Source organism: Rhineura floridana, chromosome 7, assembly GCF_030035675.1.
Source record: "Rhineura floridana isolate rRhiFlo1 chromosome 7, rRhiFlo1.hap2, whole genome shotgun sequence".
Classification (NCBI taxonomy): Eukaryota; Metazoa; Chordata; class Lepidosauria; order Squamata; family Rhineuridae; genus Rhineura; species Rhineura floridana.
In genome coordinates, this window is record NC_084486.1 from 32,662,239 (window position 1) to 32,681,854 (window position 19,616).

Genomic DNA, 19,616 nt, shown 5'->3' on the forward strand with positions numbered 1-19,616 from the left:
GAGCTTGATTGGGCCACAAATGTTTTACTCTTTCCCCACCAAGCAGAGAGTTGCTGCATTCTGTGCTGCCTGAAGCTTCCTAAGAGTTGTTAAAGGCAGCTCTACATAGCAGTAATCAGGCCAAGAGGCCATAAAGGACGCTGACCGTATCTTTGTTCTTCAAGAAGCTCCCTCCTGTTTCACATAGCAGTTCCCTGGGAGCCAATGAGCAGCAGGCTACCACAGCTTTCCAGAGTCGTGGGGAAAAAATTGCTATGGAGATTGATCCACAGTAGGATCTGTAGCTTAATAAACTATAGTATTTTAAGCACGTAATAATAAAAATATTAGTATTATGCAATAATCTGGCTGTTTATCACCTATACTTGTAAAAACATCCACTATTTTTGTTTTCACCTAATTGTGCAGTTTTACTAACAGTATAAGTCTCAAATTTAAAACTGCACACTTCACTAATAGGATTGTTTAGGCAAGTTAGCTCAATAGACGTACCTAGTCACAAGCTATGGTTTGAAGGCCATGATGAAAGAAAGGTGGGGTATAAATGTAATAACCTTCCACCATTTGAAAATGTTATTTATTCACACACCTATGTGCTCAGGGTACACAGAGATTTTTTATTCAATTTCAGGCCTTTCTGGTGATTCAGAGAAATAGAGAAATGTTAGTTCTTCCCTGCCCTTGCAACCTTTTTCTGTCACTCTTGCAGATTTCTTGCGCATGCATCCATTCTTGTTTTTTGTTAAAATGTAAGATACCTCTTCCTTGCTCCAGAACTAACAACCACCACATTGCACAACAAATGCTCTAACCCATGCATCACAGAGATGCATACTAGTTCTCAGGTAGTCTCCCATCCAGGTACTGACCAGACCCAGACCTGCTTGGGTTCAGCAAGATGGTGGCCTCATGTGCCTTCAGACCATAGCCTGGGAACCATTCCATTGCTGTTTGTCTTCCACCAAAAATTATATTAGTCATATTGCTGCCCGCCATGGTGAAATTACATAATTTACATAATTTAGATAATTAATTACACAAATTACATAAATTATGTAAGACATTACGTTATTCCACTCCATTCATTTTAGTGCAAAGAAAACACTGCAAAACATAAAATAACATGATCAGTTTGTGGACTGAAAGCAACAGCATCAGCAAATACCAATGAAATTTGCTAGATTGATTTCTATTCCAGAGACGGAATGAAAAGCAAACATTGGCAATTTCCACTCCCACTTCTGTTTTTGTCAGAATTCTGACATTCCTACCCAGGAATCACACTGGTTATTGGGCCAGTCTACAACAGTTTGCCACCTCCACCTCTGCACTTTGATCTCCCTTGCTAATTCATCTTGCATAGCTATCCTAACACTTGTTCTCATTTGCATCACAATCTTATTTTATTTTAATCCACTTCTTTCTGGTTTATTTAAAGGTTAGGGATACACATCTACTGTTTCATCATGTCTGCTTCTTTGTCTTTTGCCATGAAATTTATTATGGGATGGGAGCCAGTGTGGCGTAGTGGTTAGAGTGCTGGACTATGGCCTTGGAGACCAGGGTTTGAATCCCCACACAGCCATAAAGCTCCCCGGGTGACCTTGGGCCAGTCACTGCCTCTCAGCCTCAGAGGAAGGCAATGGTAAACCCCCTCTGAATACAGCTTACCATGAAAACTCTGTTCATAGGGTTGCCATAAGTCGGGATCAACTTGAAGGCAGTTCATCATCATCATATTATGGGATACAGGCTTCGTGAGACTCATTCCAATTATGGAGTACGTTAACCAGCAGAATCTAGTACCACTAGAACAGAGTTGTTTTGTTGTTCTCTGGACATACTTGGAGGCACACTTCACTTCACTTTAAAAGATGCTTATGTTCTCAGGAAGCTCCCAGACCAATGGACAGGTCTCTTTTTTGACTGGATATTGCAAATATTGTCTCCCTGGGCCCACTCCTCTCCTTTGTACCCAGTTAGGCAGAGTTTAAGGGTGGAACTATTATTTTTGGGCAATGGGGATGCTTCTGGAATTCCCCTGCACTTATCAACTCCATGTCAAATTTCAGACTGATAGGACCTATTCTGATGTTTTGATTTTCAGGCATTTGTAATGGTAGAACATTTAGAAAAAAACAACCACCACCCCCAACCATAACTTTTCAGCTGCTCTCCCAGCCTAGAATTCTAGTTGTTTCTTCTAGGTCTGTAGCTAGCTTGAAAAATGTTTCAGTTATGATGATGTAGTTTTTAAATGAATTTCTTTTTGTATTCCAGCCTGCTTCCAAAGCTCTCGTTTGCAGGGGTTGAAGCGGATCTTGGATGGCTTTCAAATGGGATAAAACAAACTCGTGGAGCATTGGCTCCTAGTCATGATAGCGATGTACCACCTGAAGTATCAGAGGCAGCAGGCCTCTGCAGAACATGAGTGGGGAGAGTTCTATTGTGCTCAGGTCAGGCTTGCAGTCTTCCCATTGGTATCAGATTGACTACAGTGAGAACAGAATGCTGGACCAGATGGGGCTTTGGTCTGATTCAGCAGAGCTCATCATCATCATCTCATGGTCATGCATCCATCTACTGGCCAGGCCCTAAACTGCTTAGCTCCTGCGGTTCTGCAAACTGCTTACCTTCTGCACCTTTCAATTACATTGTTCCTTCAAGTTTTCCAATCTTACCCAAAATTATAATAGAAGAAATGTAAGAGATTCACTTCCGTGTGTGCCGAACAACATTTATTTCAACTTGGTTAATAATGCGTCATATCAAATCGTGAGTCACACTTTGACTCATAAGCATCAAAGCGAGCTGAAACAGTGAGCTGAAACAAAGACATGGCTCCAAGAAGTGAAAGGCTTTCAACAAATGATTAGGAGGACATGTCAGAAGATCTGCAATATGACCCTTGTGGATTTCAAGTTTCAGGGGATGCAACTCTAATGCCTGGTTCATAGGCATACAGCTACTTGTGGGAAGTGCTGCTGGTGCTAGTGGGCTCATGACGCAACTGGGATCAAATGGTGTGGCCACTTGGAGCCCCCTCTGGGGTTGGAATTTGCAGTTTGCTGCAATTGATAGGATTACTGCATCCCGGATTTGTGCAAATCACAACAGTCATCTCCTCACACAAGCGTGCCAGTTATTTCATATCAGCCAGGCTTGGCATTGGCACAAAACATCCTCAGGCAATTGCTGGGCTCCTACCACTTCCTGCAGGGCCCACCATTGATTGATGCCTGTCCTGAGTCTCTCTTTTAAAAAAAAATCAGCACACCAATCAGAGTTGGATCTGGGAACCGTTCAAATTTCCCACAGTACCCTGGAGCAGTGTTACATTGTGAAAAATTAAAATGATGATTTGTAGCTGCCCAGTGCTGCATGGACCACTTCTGTGCTCGCTGTTGCCATCATCACTGGGGCTCACCCACCTAGCGAGGGACCCACCAGAGGGTATTCTGCCAAGGCCCCTCCCAAACCTGAAGCTGATCCCAGCCAAGTCACAAACCCACCAGCAGCAATATTTGTGGGTCACAGGACTATGTCACCGTAGGCAAAGTTACAGTTTTCTGTCCCTTGTGGTTGGAGTTTCTTACAACTTCGCCTCCCAAGAGATCTGTGCATTCAAGGAATAAGTTTCCCACTCACTCTAAAAAACTCTTTGGGGAGGAGAGGAATGTCCTTGACTCATCATGATCATCATACCTAATATTTTCTCATCCCAACCCTACTTATACCTGCTAACTAATCACAGAAGCTTTGATGGCCAACATTTCTAATGAATTTTCCAGGGAATTGTTAACAGTTTCCTAGCAACCACTGCAACAGATGTGAAGCTTTGTTGCTGCTGAGTCTTACAAACTCAGAGCAAAGCTTTTCGCTCCTGCTCATGTAATCTACTTGAAGTGAAGGAAGCAACTACTATATTTTAACCTCAACCGCATGCTATACGGCATAATGATGAATATGCAGAGGCACTGCTATTTTATGCCCCATAAAGACAGGGTGAGAGCATCCAGCACTTGGTAGAAAGTAGACATTAGCTTCTAGCCCTATTTGGCCATTCTGCTCACACGTATTATTTATTTATTACATTTATATACGGCCCCATTGCCGAAGCTCTCTGGGCGGATTACAGCAAAATCTGAGCACAGGCAGGGTGAGCAGGGAGGAAGTGCCATGCTCCATCAGCATTATCAGGGGTCTAAAGTGTGCAGGGCACTTCCACAAGTAGTGAAAGCTCCTCACTTCATACCTTCATGATCCATAACTTGGAGGATCACAAGGGGAAGAGCTTAGTGCACTTGTTCCCATCCTCTTTGCTTGCAAGCTGGGGTGGGTGACCTCCATGCCATGGGCCCAGTTAGACCTAGCATGGGGCCCCATTTGGCTCATGAAGCTGTTTCCCCAAAACTGTGCCTACCTGCCCCTGACATCATAAGTGATATTAGGTGTGGGGCAAGTAGGAGACACATCTGCCAGTCAGAAGCCTTAAAGTGTGCTCCTGATTGTTCATTAGTAAGGGAGACTTCCTGCCCGCTGGGATCAGCTATACTATGGAGTTCCCCATGGGAAATTTAATCACACAGCTGGACCCTGCCCAAAGCGGGACTTGAAGTCACTGCCTGTCAGCTGATAGGTGGTGACTTGAAGCCCGCTAGATTGGCTGAACCATGGACTTCTCATGTGGCACTCAGTAGCACAGCTGGCCCTTACAGGAAGTAGGGCTTGAAGTCACCATCTCTTAGTTGAAGTGGCCTGCTAGAGGAATTGGAAATCCAGGACTTGGTCTCCTAGCCAGATCCAGTTCCCCACCCCTGGTATAAGCAAAGGACCCAAACAGGGCCTCTCTTGCTAAAATTTCTTAATTATTGATAGATTATGGGCACTGCAGGCCTACTTCTGGTATGAAAAGAGAGTCGGTCTCAGGCTTTCCAGGGAGAGATAACATTTTAGGAAGATTCTTGATATAGATAAACATAGTATTTGGTTATGTCAGGCATTACTTCCTATCCAGGGAGATGAGGCAGGGGAGGCATGCAAGAGCACAGGGCAGGATCCCACTCCCCATTCATGCTGTGTTCAGAAAGTACATCCCCCTGAGAGAGAGAATGATGGAGGAATGAAGAAAGTTCACAGTGACAGAGCTGACTTTGTTCCAAATATCTGATAATCAAAGATTTCAAAATCCTTTCATCTTTGGTGTACACTCTGAAACACATTAAAGTAATAATTCACTAAGCTATTTCCGTTCTCAAATTGTCACATTTTGAGAGCTGGGGCACCACAGGAAAAGAGGTTTATTCCTACGCTGTCATGTCTCCCTATGTTACATTTCAATATATCTTAGTGTCACAATAAAGTTGATTTTTGTTTGTTTGTGTCATTTACAAAAATGATTCGCTGCTCCATCATATCAAGCACTCCTTTTTTCCCTTTTTATTCCCCCCCACTATTAATTTTGCGTATGGGATTTATAATCATTATAGTAAGTCCTGAATACAACTGGGGCAAATCAATGTGAAAGGGCTAGAGAGCTATAGTTAAATGGATTTTATGAAAGGTATAATTACCACAGTTTTCATATAAACCATACAGAAAGTTATAATGGATTCTGAATTTTGACAATGTTGAAACAAATGGTGGTTTTCTCTTTAGCAAAGATTATTTGCATCCTTTAATGCCGCCAGCTAGGATTTGGTATTTTGGCCCTAGGGAGAATTATACCTTGATTCCTTTTGTTTTAGTGGTGCTTGGTTCCCTAATTATATAACACTGTGTGACCTTATCACACGATGGCATCAACCCATAGGTCTATGCAACTCATCATTAAAGTAATTGCAACAGCTGGTAAAGATCTGTGAAAACATCACTTGAGAAAACAGAAAAAACAAGAGAGAAACATCCTGCAAACTCAAGAAACATTCTTACATTTTAAACATTTTTCTCTTATAATGTACAATAGTCAATTCCATACTATGCAGGATATCTAATTGTTTAATACAAATTCAATTTTCCTCAGGTTTATATATATATATATTATTGCTAAGCAAGAACAGTAACTTTGAAAAAAGAAGGCAGAACAGTTGAATGAATCAGCAAGCCTCCCCTCCAAAAAAGAGAGCTATGAAACAAGCAAGAGAAGGTTGGCTTGAAGAACAAGGTTTTCTTTCTATTCCTGAAGTTCTACACACTCTGTAGCTGTATCAGTTTCCATCGCTTGAACTGTTGGCCCAATTCTACATTATCCTTGTAGAGCGGTTTATTTTAACATTTTTCTGAAGGCCACCCATTGACTTTAATTAGGCCAGTATTTCAAAACATGAACAAAAATCTAGTCTTATTAGCTATAGTACTAGAAATAAATGTGAGAGTTGCTGCAGTGCAGTGCCTGGGAGTGTGAATAATAACAATCTTAATTCAAATCTATAACCATGGATAGGGATGCTCTAGGAATTCATTCTCTGCAATATGAATTTTTTTGCATTTTTTAAAAAATTGCAGCATGGAGTGAAAACAGACTAATCTATGCCTCTCTAATCATGAAGTCTCTAGTTGACATTAAACCACCTGCCTCAGCCCCCTTGTGCAACATGGGGACAATGCAGCCTACCTTCCAAAGTTGTTTTTAAGGAATATGGAGAAATAACGTATACGAAGTGCTGTGAGCAATCTGAACCTTTGAGTAAAGGCTTATTTTTAATGTGGCACAACATGATATTGTTTCATCATTTCTCTAATATTGTGTTCAAAATGGTGAGATGCCAGATCAAATATATTAAATTAATGATAAATATTAAAGCATGCTTAAAAATCGAAGAAAACATTTTTAAAAGTTATGATGGATTAAAGAAGTGAAAAAATACCTATATAGAACAAGCAGCCTCTCAGTGTAGGAAACCTGTGCAGTGAACAGAATAATAATTTCAGTTTATTTCTCTTCCTCTAAATTCACTCATGATTTGAACGGGATGGATTTTCTTCTTAGCCGACCCTTTCCTAACAGCTGCATAGATTTCCTCTGGCTTCTCTCTCTTAATCAAAGGCTTCTTTTCTGGAGCCTTCATCCGCCACATCACCACAGGGTGTCGTGGGCCAGCAGGACTCTGAATTCTGATAATCTTCGTAGAGGCGATATAGGACATCTTCACTGTCTGCACCACGGCGTTCATCAAGTTTTTGGCAGCCTGAATTAGTGAAGTCACACTGTCCAACTGTAATCAGAAACACAACTATTTTAGCCTCACAAATCAAGCTAGCTGTAATCAAAAGCAAACATTTAAAATGCAGGTGATCTTTGTTTCCCTTTGTGCATTAGATGTAAGGAATGAATCAACACGAATGCAGAGAGGTCAAATGTTATTTGCAATGCTGGCTAAACAAAAGCTTGGGGTGAGGGTGGGAAGTTACTGTAACAACGTACATTATTCACTTCGAACGCATTGCATCCAGTCCCAGCTACCTACAAACTTAAAAGACAGCACAATAAAAAATAAACAAGAAGAAAAGACTAAAGTTATTAAATAATAGTCATATCGCTATTAGCCAAAGACTATTGGCTATCATTAGGATTGCAAATGAAGTTACATATCTTGCAATCCCCAGATCTTTGCGATTTCCAGTGTCTGTATGTTTGGCAGAGAAGATTAATTATTATTATTTATTTTTAAAAATTATATAAATTGCTTGATTGAAAAGTGGTGCACAGATACAATTTTTAGATAAAAAATAGCTAGTATCCCCAATCCCATTAAAAGCAAATACAAAGAAAGCCATCATTATTAAAACAAAGACAAAATCAATAAAACTTTTAAAGCAAATATAGGTAGCTAAAGCTTGTGTCCGAATGGCCATGTTATTCTAATTCGGAATAGTCGAAGGGGCTGCACCCTGCTTGCAGAGGATGGAGAAAAAGTGAAACCAATGGATGCAAGAGAATTTATAAACAAACTGAAAGCACATGGCTCTTTTGGGAGGAAGGGTTGGATATAAATTGAATAAATAAAAATAAATAATATATTTAATGTTTATATGAATGGTATGAGTTATGTTTGCATATTTATTGCTTTCATTTTCCAAAGAGGAAGCACCCCACTATCACAACATTCAGGAAATCTGATACTCAAATTGCTAAATACCCCCTTTTGCATCTTTTAGCTTTTTCTCCATCTCATTCTAGTGCCCTCAGAATGGGACCAACATTTCCTCATCCCCAACTCAGCTTTGGGTCATCAAAGCCGGCTTCTAAGTGTGCATCTTCAGCTGGACGGAAATCATGCATTGTTCACCAGATCCCAGCCTTCTCTGACACATGTAGGTAGGAAACATGCAGCCCTGTCAGATTCAGTAGTTTGAGGATAGCACCAATCAGCTGTTCTGGATGGGAATGGAGTGTGTACAATGTAATTTCTGTTTATCGGACTGGGCTATACATATGCAGTCCTGCCTGATATGCACACTTAAGCTGGATTGTAGTCTCAGACTTGAACCCTTGGCTCATTTGCCCGTATCACTCTTAAAGAGATGAAGTTATTCCAATATTCACAGCAAAGAAGCTGTTTTTCATTTTGCAAATGGGACATTTGATATTGTTAATGTATTATTCCTTGTAGGCTTCCCAGAGGCATCTGTTGGGACACTAGGTGAAACAAGATGCTGGACTAGAGAGGCCTTTGGCCTGATCCAGCCAGGCTTCTTAATTTTTTTTCATTTACACTTTCTCTGTTTCTTATTTTCACATTTCACTTTTGAAATGAAATGCAGATGTAGTAAATCTATGAAATAAGATTTAACAACAAAGGAATTCAGCTTTGCTGCTCTGAATATAAAACCTTGAGCTCTAACTGTGCAAGAATACCAGAAGTTTTACCTTACCACAGTTTTGCAGCCCATTTTGTACTATGTGTTTATAACCAGAGCTTGGAAGTAACTAGTTACAAGTAACAAATTACTTGTAATTCATTACTTTTTTGAGTAACGAGTGGGTAATTCCTTTACATTTTGATTGTAATAGAACTAGGAGTAATTTTACTGCTTTTGTGGAGTAATTGTAAAGTTTCCAGAATTACTTTTGGGCATTACTTGGGGGGAAAGCAGGGGAAGTCTTCTGCTCCTCTGATTTGTGGATGAAAATCATGTGCCTCAAACTGGGCTTCTGTGTAGTGTCGCTCTTTCCTCATGCTCTGTGGATGGGTAGGAGGTGACGAGGGAGAAGGTGGAGAGTGAGATGGGGTGGAGTAGAGAAAACAATTGTTTAAAAAAACAGATAGTGGTGGTGAAGAATGGAGCGGAGGGAAAAAGGATCCAGAGGTCAAGAACATGGATAAAGGAGAAGGAGGCAGCAGCAGAATGGAGATAAAGAACTGTGGAGGTGAAAGATGATGTCTCTGTGTGTGTGTGTGTGTTTGCACTTGGCACACAAAGTGGCCTCCACCACCCTTTCTGGCTACCATGCTGCATTTGAAGTATTTTAACTTATTTGCATCTCGGGGGGAAATGTTTGCTTGAGTGAGTGTCCCTTAGTTGGTGGCAGGGCAGAGTCTGGGAGGTGGTTAAGTGAGAGAGATTATGCTGGCTGGCTGAGTGGGGGGGTTGGACTTGGTTTGACGTGCAAAGATCTGAGTAGTGGCCTCAGCCTCCCTCCCCACCACCCTTACCAGCAGAGAGACCACCATTGCTATCTTATGAATAAAAATAATTATTCTACTACCTCTGTATGTGTGTGTTTATTTTTAATGTTGTTTTAGGCTACTTAGATGTGCAGCAGCCAAAGCCAGCACCTTGTAGGTGTTTTTTAAGTAACTGAAATGTAATTGTAGTGATTACTTTGGAGGAAAAATAAAGTAATCAGTTACTTTCAGAGCAATTGTAATTGTAACAGTAATTACTATTTTTGGGCCATGTAACTGTAACTGTAACTGTAATTTATTACTTTTTAAAAGTAATCTTCCAAGCTCTGTTTATAACATCATTCATAGGCCACCTTTGGAGACATAGCCTACTCCAGACGGCTTACACTGTCATAAAAACACAATACATAATAGTTGAAAAACTGATCACGGTAGCAGCATTAACAATCATTTTAAACCATATGCCACTTAAACAATAGAAAATTCCTATAGATACATTATGCCATTGTTTAAATGCCCAGGTGGGGGAAGGAATTCTAGAAATCTAGTACACTGAAAGATTTTCAGATGAATTATTTCCAGCATGGACTGCATAGCACTTGAAACTGGATAGTATTTCATTTTTGTGTATGGGCCTCTTGGTGAATGTTAACCGTCTTTAGCATTTCTTTCTATGTGTTATGAATTCCACCTTCAGCTTAAGCTGCCTTTGCGGTTGTCATTTTGCACTGGAAAATTGGCAAGGGATACATTTACTGTAATTTATATAAATAACTCAAATGAACAACTTTTAAGCTTCAAAGAATCATCATGCTCATATTTAATTATAAGGTTGACAATTTCAATTAACAAATGAAACTCCATTTTGAATACTTTTAAAGGAAAGTGTTTTGTGTCCCCTCCCCCTCCTCATCTTGAAGATAAATTCCTATAAGGTTGTGATCAAAATGGATTTTGTAGTGCCCAGGAAGCTGCATTTGGAGGTTATTATTTTTTAATTGTGATGTCCACAATAGCGGTGACCAATCTTTTCGGCAAGTGTATCACATGCCAAATTTAAAGAATGAGAGAATGCCATTGTAATGCTTGTTGTAGTGCAGATGACACCATGCAGGGACTGGTGCCACTGAAGAAGCTGGCGGGAGTGTAGGCTAATTGGTTCTGTGCCATAGCCAACCATCTTTCTCCCAACTAGACATGCTCCAAACTCCAGCTTCCCATGCCATTTTGGTCATAGAATGGGTACCTGGCACAGTATGTCTTAATGAGGGAGGGGACTACCATATATTTTTCTTGTGTGTAGCAAGAAAATCTAATAACATTTAGATGATCATGAGCTAGTGTGCATAGTGGCTAGAGTGTTGGACTAGGACTGGAAAGGCTCAGGTTCAAATCCCTAGTTGGCCATGACCTTGGAACTGTCACCAGCTTTCCAAACTATTCAGGGGGTTATTGTGAGGATAAAATGGAGGAGAGCCTATGTGCATCACGCCAAACTACTTGGATGAAACATGGAGAACCTACCCATACCCTTAGATCTTCTTCTGAGGCCTTTCTTCAGGTTCCCCCCTCTGAGGGAGGCTTGGAGAGTGGTGACAAGGGAGGCGGCTGTAATGTTTCTTCCCTGGCACCACCTGTCAGGCTCCCACCCGTGGCTCCCACCAGGGAGAAACGTAGTTTTTATTTTTCTTTAGCTCACCCTTGCACAGATCTCACAAGATCCCACTGCTAGGCAGCACCACCAGCCACTCCCTGTAAACAATCCTGCTAGAGACTTCGCCTAGTCTCCCTATGGCTTATTGTTACTTTGTGTCTGGGTGCCCTTGCCGTCCACAACCCCCTTGTATCTTTGTCTATAAAGCATACAATCCTGGGTTGCTCTGGATACTTGACGATGTTACAATATCTCCCTTCACTGCTGCCACCATTTATTTGATACTGTTTCCCTCCAGACTTGGTAATTACCCTGCCCTCCCTTCTGGTCTGTGTATCCCCAGCCAAGGATCAGGCTTTTGGTAAACCAATAAAAGTATTTATTTGATAACACCAGGAATAACAAGATTGCTTTAGGAATGTTCAACAAGCGTATGGTTTCATATAGTGTCACTCTTTATGTTTCCAGTCATATATATTCTGCCTAAATACCAGCCAAATATAATCCAACCCACAACCAACTCCAATCCACACTCCACAACCAACCGCCAACAACTCCCCCACAAAACAGAACCCTGAACCAACTGTCATCCTCTCATTTATACCTTTAGCCACTCAAACACTCAGCCAATCATCATACAGCATTCTCCAGCATTCTAGCCCATGTACTCCCCCCTCTCACTCAGTCACTTACCATATATCACTTAATAAACCCGCACTTACCATATTTACAGATATTAAAATACAGGGACATCACAGAGGCCTTTTCAGTTGTGGCTTCCCATTTATGGAATGCTCTTCCCAGCAATATCCACCTGATGCCTGCGTTGGCATCTTTTTGGAGCATGGTAAACACTTATCTTTTTTCCCAGATGTTGGATAGATTGAGAAGATTTTTGTTGTTATTAGTGTGCTGCCAAGCTTCCTGTGGCTGTGAGGGGGGTTGTTTGCCCTGTTTTAAGGTTTTATGGTATTGTGAATTTGTGTTTTTAATGTGTTGTAAGTTGCTTGGAGACTAATAACTCTAAGCAACAACAACAGGATACAAATGTAAGAAATTGAAATTAAGAATAAAATAAAGATGAGCATAAACAAAATAGCTGAAAGTTCTTTCTGCTCAAACCTGCTTCCCAGATACACTCATAATAATCTCATTCTTGTCTGTCAACACCTTTATATATATATTAAGCTGACCTTCTACCCACCAGTGATGCTATATGCCTTAGTTTTTATAATTATGTAGTATAATCTGTGGCAAGCACGTGCAAAAAGCGATTATTTGATTTCCATATTCACAGCTCCTGTTGGAAAGTGCCGTTCCAAAGCTTGAAATTTAAACTGTGATGCAGTGGGATCCTCATGGAGAAACTGATCAATGTGAGGCAGAACAGGCTGCTCCATAGAGGGAAAGAACTGCAAGGAATGTTTGAAGAAGCCCCTTCATAATAGTTATTTGAGTTGGGGTGGGAGATAGATAGGAGTAATTGGGCTATATAGGCTCCATACTCACAGCTCACAGCTCCTCTCCTGCCTAAGAAAAATATGGCAAACTGTCTGGTTTCCAGCCCCAACCAGTGTCAATCAACCTGTTCAGAAATACCATATAGTATAGTTTTTCCATGATCATACAATTCCAGAATGCAAGTAGAGGATCCCATGTTTGCATGTTCCACATGCATAAAAATCTCCTTCATATCTGAAGAAAGAAGGGTTATCCTCAATACTCTACCTGACAGCACATTTTTGATACAGGTGATCATTCTTTCAATTAGTCAGTCTCCCCACCACCACTACCTGCATTCAGGAATGGTACAGTTCCATAGCAACAGTGCTATGTGCATTTTCTGAATAAGTAAATTGGCTCTCAGTAAGAATCATGATTATAGCAACAACCTTTTTAATTAATTACATTTCTGTGGATCACAGGGCTCCTGAAGACTGGTGTATTTTGCTGGTATATCCTGAAATGTGTTATTGAGGCAAGGATAGTGCATTAGTGGTGAATTTATACAGGACTGACTACACATCATCCCACTTTATTAGTTATTCAGTGTTATTGCATTATTGCAATCTGGAAGAGCTCTCTTGCACTACTATTGCACAACAAAAATGGGACAGAAACAAACTGGAATATTTATGGTATAAAAAGTTACAGGATTTCAACAGGAAGTTACAGGACATTCATTAATTGGAAATGATAGCATCATGAACACAAATAATCATGAATGCACATCTGGGGCCCTCTATTATCATTGCAGAAGCCAATGACAAAGCTTTGAGATTTAGTAATCCACAATATCTAAGTACCAAGTTAATTAATGAGGTTGGCAAGAGAGGACAGAAACTGTCCTATATCACTCTTGAACACAGCCTATAAATTATTTACAGCCATACTAGCAAAAAGACTGAATGCAGTAATATGTAAAATTATTAACCAAGAACAGGCAGGTTTTATCTGGATCAGGAAAATGAGAGACAATACAAGAGAAGTATTTCTCATCATGAACCATGCACATAATGAAAATTGGGATTCCTTATTTATGTTTTTGGATGCGGAGAAGGCTTTTGACAATATGGAACGGCCGTTTTATTTTCTGTATTGATTAACTGTAACTACGGACTTAATTGTATTAATTGGGTTCAAGCTATCTATTACAAACCCAAGGCCAAGGTGCTTGTAAATGGATTAAAATCAAAGATATTGAATCTATCCAAAGGAACAAGACAAGGATGCCATTTGTCTCCCCTATTATTTGTTTTGGTTATAAAACCTTTAGCTGCCAGAATAAGAGTGTGTCAATGGATTAAGAGAATATCAGTTTAAAAAAGAGCTGAAAAAATAAAATTATATGCAGATGATATCGTCTTAAGAGTACAGAGCCTATGAAGTCACTGAAGACTTTAAAGAATCAAAAAGAGGAGTATGGACATTTGGTGGGTTATAAGCTGAACAAAACAAAAACAAATTGTAGGGTTTCTGCTGGACAATGACTGAAATAAATTATTTGGGAATAAAATTGGTGTCAAATTTTCAAAATTTATACAAAGATAATTATAAAGGACTTTTCAAATAATGTTCTTCACTTATAGAGGAAGAAGTTAAACCTGTCCTTTTAAGGAAGGATAGCTGCCATTAAGAAGATGATTATTCCCCCCAAAAAAGTTTTTGTTTCAACATCTCCCAATTAAAATAACAAAAATAAAAACAACTTAGAGCGGCAAAAATTTTGTAGAAATTCATTTGTCTTGATAAAAAGTCTAGACTCAATATCTTAGTTTTGTATGATGAAAAAGACAGAGGGGGGCTTAAAGTCCCCAACATATCTCTTTTGTACACTTCAAATTGTTTAAACTGGTTAACAGACTGGATTAAAGAACAGAACTCAGGCATTTTGAGCAGGATATGTTAGGAATGTCTAATCATGAAATATTATGGGGAGAGAAAACAGCTAGAAATAAGAAGCTTAAAAGCAACTTTCTTTTATGTATTCTTGTGACGAACGGGATAGATAGAAAAGACTGTAGAGTCCTACAGTGATTTCCCTTTGGAATAATTAGTATATAAGATGTATATTAGTATAGGAGGTTTTCAAGTTTGGAAAAATTATAATCTCACTAGAATAATTGAGCTCACAAAGGATGGAAATACACTTTCTTACTTAGAGAGAAAAGCAAAGATGCAGGGTAGGAAGTCAAATTGGTTTGCATATCTACAGGTAAGAGCTGTAGCTGAAGACCATAGGAGGAAACTGGGACATAACAGACTGTTAACAGTATTTGAAAAGTTAATTTTAAATAATAAATGACATTATTTAGCAAACATTTATCAACTTCTGATTATATATGAAACTGACCCTGAACAAACAAAGGAATATATGATCAAATGGGGACAAGATATAGGAGACCGCATTCCTCTAGAAATACAGGAAAACCATTGGAAAGTCTCACACAAATCCTGTTAATGTATCTATAAGAGAAGATTGTTGTAAGGTAATGAGTAGATGGTACATCACTCCTGTCAAAATAAATGATAAATAATAATCACTCCCCAGTTTGTTGGAAATGTCAGAAGGATAGAGGTGATTTTTTTCATTTATGGTGGAGATGTGATGTTGCAAAGAAACACTGGTGAGCAATCCAGAAACAACTGGTTAAGATTATAGGTTATCTGAAACCCTTACACCCAGCCATATTTTTGCTAAATTATTTAATATATTCTATAAATATCAAGCATATTGAATTGGTTTCTTACCTCCTAGTGGCCACAAGAATATTGTATGCTAAATACTGGAGAATTGGTGAGATGCCAACAATGAAATAATGAAGAGAAAAAGCATGGGTTGATGTTGTTATAGCTAAAGTGGCAGACTTCTTGAGGATACAGGAAGGAAGAATCAGAAATAACGGTTTTCTGGATAAGTGGCAAAAGTTTCTTGAATATATTTAAAACTATGGTACTATATCTGATATGTACTCAGGATTTATCACATTTTGAAAAAGCTGCCACAACACACAATGTAAATATAGTTTGGCATTTATAATTTGTAAGCTTCTTGAGTATGGTGAATAATTGGTATCCTATTGGGACAATTCTTTTCTTCATGCATGTAGTATTACTATTAAAGTATCAAGCTAATATTATGGTTTTAGCTCAGAAAAATCTTTTTGCACACTATCTTGACTTTTAATCTCTTATAATAATAATGCCAGGAGGGCCCAAGCAGCGTAGGCATCACTCCTGGTAGGCCCTTCTGAAGCATGTGAGTCCCAACAGCTACATGAGGATGTATGAGGCTGATGTCAGGTTTGCTCATTTTGTTTGCCTCAGTTCTTCTCCATCGTGCTAATAAAAGGCTTGTGATTAATTATACAAGAAAGAAGAGATTATGTACATCAGTTCAGTTTCTACATTACTAGCTGCTCACCAGCCACTGAAAACAAATAAGTATTACAGCATTTTTTTTAAACAATGCTAAATGGTAATTCCAAAGATGAAGACAATCTAATTCCAGAGAGTGTTCTTTTAATTTGACATCCTTGGTGATGTTTTGATTGTTACATTTTACTATTCTTTTTGTTGCTGGTTTGTGTATTTGTGACTTTATATATTATTATATTATATATTGTTACATCAAGCCACCTTGACAACATTTTGGTGGAGAAAGGTGGGATACAAACACTATGCTAAGAACCAGCGCTAAATTTCTAGATGTCAGCTGGTACCAGTATTCTTCCCCTGCAAAAACAACTAATTCTGAAAACAAATTGCATAATCATTTCCCCCCCCCAGTCAGGTTTTACATGGAAATGTATGTGAGTGTATGTGGTAATGTGTGCGAGCTGTTGTGGATCTGTGGTTCAGTCACAGCCCTTGAGTCTTTGCACACCACAGCAAGCATTGTTTATATTTTATAGTTTAACCAATAGCCTGTTGTTCTATACAACTTGAGTAGCATTCTGCAGTGAATCTAATGTACTCAAGGGCAATGTTTATTGGGATACCTTTTCGTCTTTCTCAGCTATACTCTACAGCCTCTTCAAGGTCTCATGCCATCACAACCAGGGAAAACTAATGAAACAAGAATTCACATAAACACAAAACAGACAAAATATTTCTTTACAGAGCCCTGAAGTTAATCTTTCAAGGATACTTCTTAGATGACACTTTGCCTGAGGGGAAAAAATGTGTGTGCCTTGCATCAGGTAGGCGGGACATACTCATGTATAAATCACCACTTTCCTTTTCCAAATATACATCATCAGGAAATTATTGAGCCCCTTCTCATGTGCATTTGAAAGGAAAAATGACTGATTTATACATGTTGGACATTTCATAACTAAGATATGTCTATCATACTCAAGTAAATTATTGGTTTAGTTCATACTCAAGTAAACTATTGGCATTGGAATCCAAGCATAATATCGCATAAGACGTGGCTTTTGTTTAGTAATATATGATTTCAGTTGGTAGAAGTGGCTCACCAGGTGGGGCAGAGATGCTACGCTAGCTCTCTGGCAGGTGAGGCACTGTTGCTTACCAGGAGGGAGAGGCAAGGTGGCAGATAGGTCAGCATGGTGCAAATGCACTGGCAGGTGTGCTGGATTGGCTCTGCCCGTGTGTTTGCACCATGCCAACTTCCCAACACCTTACCCTCTGCCTCTCGGTAAGCAACAGCAACTCAACTGCCAGGAAACTAGTGTAGCAGTTCCACCCCACTGAGCAAGCCACTTCTGCCAACTGGTGTGTATAGTGCTTGACAAGAGTACAAGAGTACAGGTCCCTGCCCTAAGTAGGGATGTCAGAGGATTTGAACCCAGGCCAGCTTTTGATATGAACTCCCCTCTTATTCATCTCCTCAGAATGGACTTTAGATCTGCAGTTGAATCCACAGATCTATACACCTTTTCTGAGGACTGGTTCACCCGTTGTACTTACAAGGTGAATTTAAGCCTTGTGCTTTTTTCTTGCTGTTCCTTGTTTTAACAGTGTATAGTTGCTTGGAGTGGCTTCAAAGTGTGGCATCTCTGCTGCACAGGCTAAAAATGCTTTTAAAAATAGTGCAGGAAGTGAATGCATGTCACTTCCTATGTCATTCTATGCACAAATGGCCATTGTCCATTCAACAACAGCGCTGCCCCCATCTGTACTCCACTTCTCTGTCACAAGCCCTCTCCTCCTTTCCCACATTTTCCCAACTTAAAAAGCTGCAGTGAATTTTGGGGGGAGGGGTACAGCAACTGAGAGCCCTTAGAAAAGTCCAGGACTATTCCAGCTCTCTGCAATGCAGGTTTCCAAAAATGCTCAAACCATCCATTGGCCACAGAAACTCTGGGAATTGTAGTGTTGCTTAACTTTATGGGAGGAATAATGAACTGCACTACCCAGTGCAATTTCCAAGCATGGTCAGAATTGTTCAGTGACACAACTGCTTAGAAGAAACATCCTCAGCATAATTCTAGGAACTGTCATTTTTGAATAGGGGAAAAACAAACAAAACTATTTCTCAGAATCCATGTCTGGATGAGCAATTCACTTAGCCTTTGGATTTGGCCTCAGCTAGGGCTTCAGTTCACATTTAAAGGCAAATCTACCTACTATACACTTCATGAAACATTGAAAAAAATGGAAATGGACTGCCTTCAAGTCGATCCTGACTTATGGTGACCCTATGAATAGCGTTTTCATGGTAAGCAGTATTCAGAGGGAGTTTACCATTGCCTTCCTCTGAGGCTGAGAGGTGGTGACTGGCCCAAGGTCACCCAGTGAGCTTCATGGTTGTGTGGGGATTTGAACCCTGGTCTCCTAGGTCGTAGTCTATGCAAACTGCAATACAGTCATCCTTCTGAAATTCATACTTCTCTGAATTTTATAATTCAATTCTCCAGCTAAAAGTAATGTATAAAAATGCATATATTAAAGTGTCCATAAAAATGCATGTATTACTGAAACTAACATGAATAGGTGTTATATTAGGAAACTTTGTTTGCAAAAATGTGTATATTAGGCAAAATTGCATAAATGTGTGTATTAGGAGAAATTCATCCTAAAATGCTGATACATTTTCATGAGAACTTTCAAAAATTGCAAACCAATGTAGAAATCTGGAGAACTGAACTTCAAACTGGAAAACTGGGCTCCTGCTGGGAGGAAGGGCGGGATATAAATAAAATAATAAATAAATAAATAAATAAATAAATAAATAAATAAATAAAATAAAAATGAGAAACAAAGAGAAACCAAAATTGACAGATTTGCCCATCCCTGGCCTCAGCTATCAGTTTCCCTCCCCTCTACCTCTCCAAGCATTATAAGCAAAGGCAACATTTGGAGGAGTGGTGGGGCTTGGCCCATCATCTTGCCTTAGGGATTTTCAAAATGAGAGATTCCTGTCCTGCCCTCTCCTTTCCAAAATGCTTCTGCATCCTTGCTTTGCACCACTTTCTTTTCTGTGCATACTGCTGCCAAGGTCTGCACTTTATATCAATGTGACTTGCATAGACTGCCATCTTGGAAGAAATAGCAGGATGTACGAAAATGCCAGTAGGAAAAAAAATGCAGGTTAAACCTAAATCAGCAGAAACAACAGCATTCCTCTTCCAATCCTCAGAATGACAGAACAAATAAGAGCCTGATATATTATTTCCTATGGGTCTCTCCCCCACCCCGCCCCAATAACTAACATCCAGTGAGTTCTGAAATCCTTCAACAGTTAGAGCCAAGGAATATAAACTAAAAGTATGCATGTAGGGTCAGGTCATGCAAATCAGACTTGGAATCTGTTGAATATCTGTAGCAGATTCTGGCACAGAAGGAAAACTGCAAGAGAAAAGGGC

At 39.6% G+C, this 19,616-nt stretch overlaps 1 protein-coding gene across 5 annotated transcripts in view; it reads right to left on the reverse strand.

Annotated features, from left to right (window-relative positions):
- Positions 1–1,095: 1,095 nt before the first annotated feature.
- CTNNA3 (catenin alpha 3) overlaps positions 1,096–19,616 on the reverse strand; it is a 1,138,512-nt gene continuing 1,119,991 nt past the window's right edge. For 3 of the 5 annotated variants that reach the window (XM_061635143.1, XM_061635147.1, XM_061635148.1), the window contains one exon: positions 1,096–7,214. In XM_061635143.1, coding sequence (XP_061491127.1) covers positions 6,927–7,214 — 288 coding nt within the window. In that variant the 3' untranslated portion in view covers positions 1,096–6,926. The remainder of the gene's footprint in view (positions 7,215–19,616) is intronic. The other 2 variants (XM_061635144.1, XM_061635142.1) reach the window with 1 other exon arrangement.